At 57.1% G+C, this 10,518-nt stretch overlaps 2 protein-coding genes across 2 annotated transcripts; both read right to left on the reverse strand.

Annotated features, from left to right (window-relative positions):
* Positions 1-4,934: 4,934 nt before the first annotated feature.
* BGLAP (bone gamma-carboxyglutamate protein) lies at positions 4,935-5,838 on the reverse strand. Its single transcript, XM_062511179.1, is given in 5 exon segments — positions 4,935-5,067; positions 5,204-5,270; positions 5,355-5,399; positions 5,665-5,751; positions 5,754-5,838. Coding segments are annotated over 5 exon segments (417 nt in total).
* Positions 5,839-6,490: 652 nt separating this feature from the next.
* PMF1 (polyamine modulated factor 1) lies at positions 6,491-10,139 on the reverse strand. Its single transcript, XM_062511192.1, has 5 exons — positions 10,000-10,139; positions 9,629-9,734; positions 8,846-8,946; positions 7,959-8,154; positions 6,491-7,627 (listed from the first exon to the last, which is right to left on the reverse strand). The coding sequence occupies exons 1-5, from the start codon at positions 10,137-10,139 to the stop codon at positions 7,574-7,576; spliced, it is 597 nt and encodes a 198-aa protein (XP_062367176.1). The 3' UTR covers positions 6,491-7,573.
* Between the last annotated feature and the right edge of the window lie 379 nt (positions 10,140-10,518).

Below are 10,518 nucleotides of genomic sequence, written 5' to 3' on the forward strand. Positions count from 1 at the left end.
ACAGGGAGACAAAATAAATCAGTATTCCTGCCCTGAATTCATTGCTGTCAAAGCTCCCTGATCTGCTTCCCCTGGTGGGGAGCACCAAGCTGGGCACTGTCATAATTTTCTCTCCCTCTTGAGTTCTTCAAAGGCTGCCACTGGTGGAAGGTCAGAGAGGGCGGTTGTGAAAAGGTGAATCCTGCTTCAGTCCCCAGTAGGGAAATGGGCTGGGGGTGAGACCTGCCCTGTCCCAACACTGAGCTGGCAGAAGGGGACTGTCACTGCTGGCGGCATCCCTTTTAACAGGGCTGGGAATGCTTTTGCCAGCTTGGAAGAGGCCACCAACCCTGTAACAAGCCCTGAGCATCCATCATCGGTCCATGCAGGATGGTGTTGCTGTGGGAGGGGTCCGTGAGTGAGGATTTGTCCCACAGCCCTTGCATGGGGATGGACTGAGGTGAAATTGAAGCAGGAAAAGGCCACAACACTGTTCAGAGGCTGGGACTCCTGGTCCAGCTCATTGTGGAGCTGAATCCTCAAGGATCCCCAGGAGTTGCTGTCTCTCCAGCTCCACTCACTGCCCGTTCCCCTCTTCTGTGCCTCTGCTTCCCACTTGTGGTACAGACTTGTCATTCCCCTGCCTTGAAAATCTCCCTGCCTGGGTTTGCTGTGCCTCAGTTATTTTGCCCAGCACCAGGGTCTGCATCCCAGTGTGGAGACCCCAAACCCTGCCTTTGACCTCCTGCCAATACCCCTGGGACAAGTGATTTCCCCTGGGCTGGAGCCACCAGAGCAGCAGCAGAGCCCTGGTGTGGACCAGCTGGCACCTCGGGCTCTTTGGGACAGGGATATGGTGTTTTTGAGTTGCTCATGCTGTGCCCAGCACTCATAACATAAGTCTTCTGTGGATCAATAAATCCCCAAAGATAGGGGCTTTGGAAAACATTCATCCTGCTCCCAGTTCAGTCGTCTGTCCCCTGAGCTCCATTCAACTGGCAGCATGGACCTTCTGCTGGCATTTGCCCCTGTGGACTAAGCCAGAGCTGCTGCCAAACCTCCTGCTGCCAGGTCAGTTTTGTCTCCCCAAACTTGCTTTCTCCCACCTCTGCCCTCTCAGATCTCCTCTGGTGGGACCCCGCAGTGTGACCCAGTGGGTGTTATTGAGGCCCCTGCATGGACCTGCACTCAGCTTTGTCACCTACTCTGGCTGTCCCAGCTTGGTGGCATTTAAAGTCCAGTGCCTAGAACTGCCTTGCAGTGGTCCCTCCAGCGCTGGAGGCTCCTGTATGCCCCCCCATCCACTGTAAGAGGTCATGTCATCAGTAGGAATTTAAGGAGATTTCAGCCAAAGCAAGGCCGTGCCAAGGTCAGCAATCTGTCCAGCACAAAGTTGCCTTTGAGCCTCTGCAGAGGCCCCATCTGCCCCTTCTGCCAGTGGGGGACCCAGAATGGAGTCAGGAGAAGCAGCCAGAGCAGTGGCAGGACCGAGACCCCCAGTGCTGGGGAGGAGCCTCTGCAGGGCAGCTGCAGGAGGGGACACCCACATACATGGCCTTCACACCACCCGTGCTTCTTGCCAGCAGCGCTCTGGCTCCTCCTGCTCGGTGCAGAGCAGCAGAAGTTTGTCCAAATACTTTTGGATCATTGTGGGTTTTCCTTCCTGTAAAGCACTGTGTGAGTTTTGGGCTGAGGAGAGAGTGGGATCCTTATAGCCCCCCTCATGCTGCTTAGCCGCTCTCACTATTGCCCCAGTTTCCCCAGCTACCCATCCAGTTCCTTCATCAGGCCCTGCATAACAACTGTGCTGGGCTGGGGCCTGTGGGGGGCTGCAGGCTGACTCTGGGGGCTTGTTCCTGCCATGGTGGTCCTAAGCCTGGAGCTGCCAGGGACATTCATAGGGTTGGGAGCCTCTCTGGGGGAGAGGGTGTACAGCAGTGTGGGGGACAAAGCAGGATCTCATTCTTTCCTGCAGCACCCTGGACTACCAGCCCTCACCCCTGAGCCTAAATGTGCTCTCCCGTTCTGGGCTTGGGGTCCCGATCCTGTCCAGTCAGTGGCTCTCTGGGAGAGCCAAACAGAAAGCAGGCTTTGCTGCATACAACCTTGGAAAAAGCCAGGAGCCTTCCTGGGTATGTCTGTCCTGACTCCTGCAGCCACAGTTCCAGTGTCCCCCAGTGGGCTTGGTCCTGAAGACCCAACCTCTCTCACCCTCAGTGCAGTGGCCCCACCATGCTGCTGGTAAAGCTGCAGCAGGTCTTCAGGTGCCTCAGGTATGCCTGCCTGGGGTAGGGGGAGGCTCTGCCCCCAGGTTTCTTCCTCCAGTTCCCTCCCGAGGTTGGAAATCACCTGGACTCCCCATGAAACCTTGTTTCAGCTGGGAGATACTCCCAGCCCACCCTGCTTCAGTTTCATCACCCACCACAATCCCAGAACAGCTCTTGGGCTTCCCTGTTCCCCCTGGGGTGTCCCCCGCCCAGCCTTGCTGTCCCCACAGATCAGGGAGGATGGGATCATGTTGGGGTGCGGGCACCCCAAGAGCTCAGCCCTTCACTGTGTCCTCAGCTCCTTTCAGATGATGAATGAGACAGTCCTGGACACACTTCCTGCTGACCGGGGGGGGATGGGGACAGATAAAGATGAGCATGGGAATAGGAATGGTGATGGGCATGGGGATGGAGATATGATGGGAACAGGGACAAGGATGGGAGTGATGAAATGATGGGATGGAAATGGGGGCAGTGAGACGGTTGTGGAGATGGGGACACAGATGGGGATGAGAAGAGCATGGAGATGGGGATAGGGATGGGATTAGAGACAGGGCCTGGGACAGAGATGGGGTTAGGGACACAGACAGGGATAGGGATGAGGAGGGGATAGATATGAAGATGGAGACAAAGATGAGGATAGGTTCAGGACAAGAACAGAGCTCACCTCAAAAGACGCTGTGCCAGCAGGTGTTTCATGTGACATTGCCTAGTGCTCTCATCCTCCCTGGAGATCTGCTGGGCCCGCCACTGGCCACTGCTCATCTGCCTGCTGCTTGCTTGCCCCTATCCCTTTTCCCCCAGCTGTGGCCACCTCTTCAGCTCTGTGTTGGTGCCTGCCCACCACATCAGCTACATCCGTGACAGCAGAGCCCTCAGCTGCTATAGCCTGGGAGAGACTCTGTGGAGATGAGCTGGCACGGGGCTGGGCTGGCTCAGAGAGCTGCAGGCCCCATGACACCATGTGTCTGTCACAGGCTGCATGTTTGTCTGCGTGGTGCCTACATGATGCCAGAATCCTGGCTCAGTGTTGTCTGGCACCATTGCTTTGTCCCTGTGGCTGTTTTGAACTCCTTCATCTACACAGTCTTTCTCACTATTCCTGGTATGTTTGGGATAAGGAAACTGGCGCTGGAGGTTTCCTCCTCAACTTTTTGGTCTTCTTGGAGATTCCCCCTGCTCAGGCCAAAAGCCAAGGTTTTTGCAGGGTCCTTGCTGTGGAAGCTGTCAGGGGTCTGTGCCCCCTACCCGTTCCCCCTTCACAACTTCCCCAAGCTGGAGCATCCCCAGCTGAGCAAGGTGCTGTGGATGGTGACTTTTGTGTGCCCCTTCTTCTACGACAATATCCTGCTCTCCTACCCAGTGAGTCAGGGTGGCCTGGGGCAAGAGTCAGGTGCCCCACTACACAGGTTGCAGGGTGCTTCCAGAGGGTTCCCTACTGGTTCTCACCCTCTTCCCCACAGCTCCTCTGCTGCTGCTGGTGTGATTGTGCCTGGAGTGAAGCTGAGGTCAGGTCCTGCCACCACCTTCTCTTAGTGCTGTGCACCAGCTTCCTCTTCATATCCCACCTTCACATTCACAAGCCTTGCTCTGCAGTCCTGCTCTGACTGCATCAGTGATCTGCAGCTCACTGCTGCATCGCTGCTGCAGCTCTTGTCCCTGGCCCCCAGAGCAGCCCCTTGCAACAGGAGCTGTATAAGAAGCCCCAGCAGCCATGGGTGATGGCCTCTCAGCCTGGCAGGACACAGCCACCAGCTTTAACATATCTGTTCTGTGCTGAGCAACCCCTTGCAGCTAAAGAAACATCCTCTGTGATGTGTGCATGTGCCAGGCCTGGCTGTGGGGCCACCTGAGCCCCACCAGGATCCCAAGCACCTTTGGCATTGCTGGGCTGGCCCTTGTGGGCAACACTGCCATCACCAGTGCCTTGACTGTGGCCCTGTGGCTATGGTGGCTCCTCAGGTGTCCCCACTGGAGCTGGGCACTGGAAGGAGCCGTGACACTGTGTGTGAGGAGCTGGGCTGCAGAGTCTGGGAGGACCCAGCATCCTGGCAGCCTCTTTGTGCTCGGCCCTGCTACTGGGTGTCTTGCAGTATCCCTCTCCTGACTCCCTCTTCACCCAGACTGTGCCTTAGTTCTTCCAATGCCAACCAGTAGTGATGCCATGAATTTGGGGCAGGGATAATATGTCATCCTATGTGGAATGTAAAAGGTGCGTGTATCTCCCAAGATTAATGACTAATTAAGGTAGTTTGTGATGAAATTCCTGGGCAGGCCCACAGGGCCCTGGGGTGCATGGAGCAGCTCTGCTGTTCCCCAGTAATCCCACACTTGGGAAAAGCAGCTTTCAATTAAACTGGGATAATGATGGTGCAGCTCTGGGCTCCTCACTGCTGGGAGCAGGATCTAGGGGTGGTAGCACCACTCCTCCTTAGAGCCTGGGGGGCGGGGGGGCACAGGGAAGGAAATCAGGAGTCCTCAGCTGTGTGGAGTGGGGTGACATGGGGCACATTCACTGCAGCCTCCCACCCACCCATGCCCCAAGCTTGGGAAGGAACTGGCTCCACCATTTGCGTTTATTTCTTTCCAGGACTAACAGAAAGGGTGAGAGGGTGAAAGGGGGGGGCGCTAATGTGGGTTTATGGGAGCTCAATTCCGTCCCCACAAGGCAGAAGGAGGTGGCTGAGGCTACACGAAGCCGTAGTAGCGCCGATAGGCCTCCTGGAATCCAATCTGATCAGCCAGCTCGTCACAGTCGGGGTTGAGCTCGCACACCTCACGCTTGGCCTCCAGTGGGTCCCGCGGGGCTCCATAAACACTGCTGGGGACAAATGGGGGGCCCAGGGGGTGTTCGGGGGGGTCCCATGGGAGCTGGAGGTTCCTGGGGAGGGGCTGAGCCAGCAAGCCTCCCCTCATGTGGGGGCTGTGATCCCTCACCCAGCAGGACCAAGCACTACCTGTCATAACCATAATTCCGCTTCTGTCTCTGCACCACCTCGGCGCTGGCACGTCTGGAGACAAAGGCTGCAGGGACAGTGTGCTGGGTCAGGGAGGGTCATGTCTCCCTTCTCCCCAAGGCAGCAGGGCCGAGCAGCTGCGGTCACTCACCTCCAGAGATGGGCGAGTCATTGGTGCTGGTGGAGCCATCGGCAGCTGTGAGTGACACGGGGAAGGGTGGGTGGGCTCAGGAGGACCCCATGTGGGCTCTGCTCTCACCCCAGTCCTTTTGGAGCTCAAATCCCCCACTGAAACCCCCCAATCTGTTGAAGGATGTCCTGCTCCCTACTTCCCTGTTGCAGCCGTGTGCCACCCACCCCAAGGCTCAGCAAATTTTTCCCAGTCCCTCTGCTCCCTCCTGAGCCCTTCCCAGGGCACAGAATCACCCCCACTGTCCCCATCAGCCCCGGATCCCCCATACCTTTGCGGCAGAGGCCAAAGGTGAGCAGGGCCAAGAGGGTCAGCACAATGAGGGACTTCATGGTGATTTCTTTGTGCTGGGCTGAGTGCAGCCCTGGCTGTCTTTATAGGGTCCTGTGGCCCTGGCAAGGAGGGGCCATGGCCTCACCAAGGTTATTTCCAGCACATCCACCATGGCCAGAGCTGCCGGCAGAGGTGGCAATTGTGGTTTGGAATGAACTTGGTCCCCCTATGCCCAGATAGAGCCCACAAAGGGAGGAAAAAGTGGCCCCAGGCCAGGGGGAACCTTATTAGTGGGCCCAGCCCTGCCAGCCTGGCAGCATCCAGTCCCCACTGGAATGGGTGATGAGGCACTGGGAGCTCCTTGCTGCATTCCCTAGTCACCCACTGCCCTGTCCCAGTTCCCACTGCTGGATCCCAGAATAATCTTCTGTGACATGGGGAGACTTTCCTGCCAAAAACCTGTGGGGTTTTCCTCCACGTACAGGACCAGCAGGAACTTGTTGGACAACTTTTGGGGAACCAACACACGCTTCTTTTGTGGCATTGTCACACCATGTGCCTGGAAAAGGGTAAGCAGATGCCTATGCCCTCCGTCTCCACATAGCTCCTCCCTGCCACATGCCATGGGCAGATGCTGCTTGGCCAGGGCAGCTGGAGCCCCTGAGTAACATTCCTCTTTCAGATCCTGACCGCTTTTTGATCCTATAAATCCCAGCCCTGTCTTGAAAAGCGGAACTGGAGGCTTTGAGGCAGAGGGCAGACAGAACTGCTGAACCAGAGCCTTTGTCAGACAAACCCATAAAGTACAGAGTACGTGGGCCAAGTACGCAGTGGGAGCCAAGCTGGGAACAACAGCTCCAATTTATTGAGATTCCACCAAAGCAAGGGGAGGCAGAGGGGAAACTGCTGCAGCCACTCTGCCCAGGCTCTAATTGCAAACAGAGGCTGGGGTGTGGAGTGAGCAGCCACTGCTGCTCCCCAGTTTGGCCCAGGGCAGGGCCTCTCCTTGGGGTGCAGACCAGGGAAACTGCTGCCCTCAGTGGTTGTTGGACTCAGAACCTCTCTCAGTCCTCATCAGGTGTGGGGGGGACTCTCCTCATTCCCTGCCCAGCCCCAAGGAACAACCTATTCATGCTGGAGGCACACACCACTAAGAGAGGGAGCCTCTGCTTCCCCAGCCCACAAACTTCCGATGAGGCAGTAACAGAAAACTCTGGGTGGGGAAAACCAGTCTGGTTCTAGAAGGTTACACAGAACAACATTAAACCCCTGTGCCACAAGCCCACACAGTGGAGGCAGGGCCATTCCAACCTCTGCATAGACCCCTGGATACCCTCAAGTTGCTGGGAGGGCAGCAGGGCTAGAAAATAACATAATGAATGGTAACAAGGAACTTCATGCAGCAGCTGCTGCCACATCTGTAATGGGCAGTGGCTTGAACACATGGAGACTCAATAAACCAGGGAGGAGCAATGGCTGTGACCCACCCCCAGGTTTGTGTGCTTTTGCTCGTGGGCTCCTCAGGCCTGAGCACAGCCTGGTTTGGGGCTTAAGGCATTAAACTCTGTCTAACACACAGCTGAAACAGCAGCAAAACCCCCCATGTGGAAACTGGAATCAGGCCTGTCACAACACTGAGTGGAGCAGATGAGAGCACACGCTTTGTGACACTCCTCTGTGTCTAGCTGAGGAGGAAATACGGAATTGCCATCCATTTCCCAATGTCTTTTTTGTTTCTGCATGAAATCTGATCAAACTGTGCCAGTCCAGCAGCCATTTCAGTCCCTCTGCAGTCTCCAGTGGCCTTGACAGAGTGATTCTCAGTTTGGGTTCTGCGCACACCTTGTCCCATCAGTACTTTGGGATGATGAACTGTCTCAGCAGAGCCCGTGGGACATCCTGTGGCCTCACTGGGGCTCCTGGAATGTCATGATGAGTTCTTGTTGCTCCTTACTGATCGCCTGGAAGGAACATGACCCCACAGACCTCAGCATGATGCTTCTCCCACCCTGCCACGCTCAGGGTGGACTGCGGGCTGTGTCACACACCACTGTCCCCTGCGTGCACAGAACATAACCCCCTCATCTCCCCCAGGACCATCCCACATCCCAGCCACTGCACAGGGAAAAGCACCTGAAACCTCCAGAAAATGTCCACACCTAAAGTTTCAGGAGGACTTGGCTTCTGGGGAGATCTTGGAGAAATGGAGGGTTTGAAAGTCATTCCAGGCCCCACTAAACCTCACTCCAGCAGGTGCTGCGAGGAGGTTGGTTTGGTTTGATTTGGTTTTACCTGCCAGGCCTGTTGGCGAGCCTGGATCAGCTGCTGCAACTCTGCAATCCTGTCCCTCCCCATGAGCACGGACTCGGCCACCTTCCTGCTCTCTTCCTCCTTCTCCCTGAGAATTCTGCGCAGGTGGGAGCGATGCTTCAGGAAGTAGGGAACCATGGCGCTGCGGACATCCTCCTCCGGGATCCCGCTGGGCCGCCTGGGCACACAGCAGCACATGAGGCAGCCAGAGAGCAGCAACCCTGCCCAGCATTAGTCCCACACAGCCCAGCTGGATGCTGAACTGCTGCCAGGTGGGATCAGCTCTGTGGATCTCAGTTTCTTCTGCCACAAGGAACTGAGGACAGCCAGAGTGGGGACCCCAGTGCAGAGTCCCACTGGAGGGAACAGAGAGCCTTCCCCAAGCATGGCCGTAAGAGGACGCTTGGAGCAGGCAGGATGTCATTCACCCCCTCAGCATAGAAACGTTAAGATTTTGTGTTTCTGGTTACAATTCCCAGTCTGTCTCCCAGGTGGCCAAATGGCACCTGCAGCGTCTGCTGAGGCCCTGAGCCAGGGACATAAAGAGCACCCAGGGGAGCTCTGCTGTTAGACAGGCACTGTGCTCAAAACATCCCATGAGCCCTTTGGATTGGTCAGAATTGGCTTGTCCCCCCATTTCAGTGGTACTGACCTCCCTGTACTAAGGAAGTGAATGGAAATGGATCCTGGACCCAGAGAACCACAAATTGAACTGATTTTTGCATGGTTTAGGCCCAGTGACGTTGCTGTAAAGATACACCAGCTTTCAGACCCTCCCTTGCTGCATGAGACCAACAGGTCACCCAAACATCACCCAGGAACCACCTGCTGCCCCTGTAGGACAGGACCCCCACCCCAGGCATCCATACCACGCTGGCTCTTCCCGGTCCTTTGCCTCCTCCACGATCTTATCCAGTGAACTCAAGAGTCCCTCCAGATTCCCTTCATTTTTCACCTCCTGGATCTCCTCCTGTGAAAGAAGGACACAAGGTGAAAAAACACAGGGACCGCTCTGCTTGTGAGCCTTTGCTGGTCATGGAATCAGGGAATTGTTTGGGTTCAAAGGGACCTTAAAGCACATCTCATTCCACCTTCCACTAGATCATGTTGCTTCAAGCCCCATCCAACCTGGCCTTAAACTCTTTCAGCCAGTTTCTCTGGGCAACCTGTGCCAGTGACTCACCTTCCACTCAGGGAAGAATTTCTTCCCAATATCCTACCTAACCCTGCCCTCCAGCAGTAGGAAGCCATTCCCCCTTGTCCTGTTCCTCCATCCCTTATCGCAACTCCTTCCAGCTTTGTCCTGGATGAAGGGCCTACACCCTGGGAATCACCATCCTTGGGGATATTTAACAGATGTACCAATACGGCACTTACGGACATGGTTTAATGGCGGCCTTGACAGTGCTGGGAAATGCTTGGACTTGACAAGCACCATCCTAGTCGTGTTTTCCAACCTGAACGATCCTACAGCTTTTTCTGGAGAAGACAGAACTCAGGAGAGCAGCCTTAGCTTTCTGCTTTTGCCACCTAGTGAAAGTGTTTGCTAACCTTAACTGGTTCAGCACTTTTTCACAGGGCTCTGAATCCACTTTCGGCCACTCCAAGCCCCTCCGCAGCCCCCCAGGCACGCGGGTCGCTCCCCCATTCACCTTTATGGACGCCTGCAGCTGGTAGATGAACTGATCGTAAATGCTCTTGGTCAGCTGGGGCTGCAGTTTGTAGAGACAGCGGTAGCAGTTGACAAACCTCTGGTAGCTGCAAGACCGGTTGGGGGGTAGAAGGGCAGGATTAGGACTGGGGTAACAGCGGGGCTGGGGTCAGGGCCAGGCTCAGAGCTGGGTGTAGGGATACGGGTGGGGCCGGGATCAGAGCCGGGGCTAGGCACAGCAATGGGACCAGGGTTAAAGCCGGGCTCAGAGCCGGGGGCAGGGCCGTTCCCGGGATCCGGGCGGGCCCAGGATCACGGCAGGGTCGGGACAGGGGTCCCTCCCCGCCCCGCGCGACCCCGCTTCCGCCTCACCTCCCGGCGGCCACCAGCTTCTCCAGGAACGTGTCCACCACGGTGGCGAACACCTCGGCGCGACCCGGGGCAGGGCCGCCGCCATCGGCACCCGCGTCCTCCGCCGCCCCCGCGCCCCCACCGCCGCCCGCCGCCGCCATGGCGCGGCTCGCGCGCGCGGCCGCCGCTGCCCATTGGCCGGAGCGCCGGGCCCCGCCCCCATCCCCGCCCCCGCCGGCCGCAAGCGCGGGAAGAGAGCGCGGGCCCGGGGGGGGGCGGGGGCTGGTGCCGCGCCGGCCCGGCCGCTCCCGGTCCCAATTGAAAACGCCACAAGAAACACCGCGATAAGAAGCTGCCCCCTCGCGGCGCGGGGCTACGCCCGGCCCTGAAGCGAAACAGCGTGACAAACCGGCCTAGTCTCGCCCGTCCCTGTGGAAATGCTCCCCCCCTGCCCCCCAGCCACTGGGGTTCTCGAGCATTTAGTGAAATAAAATGATCAACCCTGAAGAGTTCAGTGAGGAAAGAAGCAGCAAAGTTCAC

The sequence above is a fragment of the Cinclus cinclus genome, chromosome 31 (assembly GCF_963662255.1).
Source record: "Cinclus cinclus chromosome 31, bCinCin1.1, whole genome shotgun sequence".
NCBI lineage: Eukaryota > Metazoa > Chordata > Aves > Passeriformes > Cinclidae > Cinclus > Cinclus cinclus.

Excerpts from the sequence above, each read along its gene's own strand:
- PMF1 (XM_062511192.1), bottom strand. The coding sequence starts at position 10,139 with ATGGCGGCGGCGGGCGGCGGTGGGGGCGCGGGGGCGGCGGAGGACGCG. Across the intron at positions 8,155-8,845 it reads GACCGGGAAGAGCCAGCGTG|GCGGCCCAGCGGGATCCCGG; the intron begins GTATGGATGCCT and ends CTGTGTGCCCAG. Across the intron at positions 7,628-7,958 it reads CTCGCCAACAGGCCTGGCAG|GCGATCAGTAAGGAGCAACA; the intron begins GTAAAACCAAAT and ends TGTTCCTTCCAG.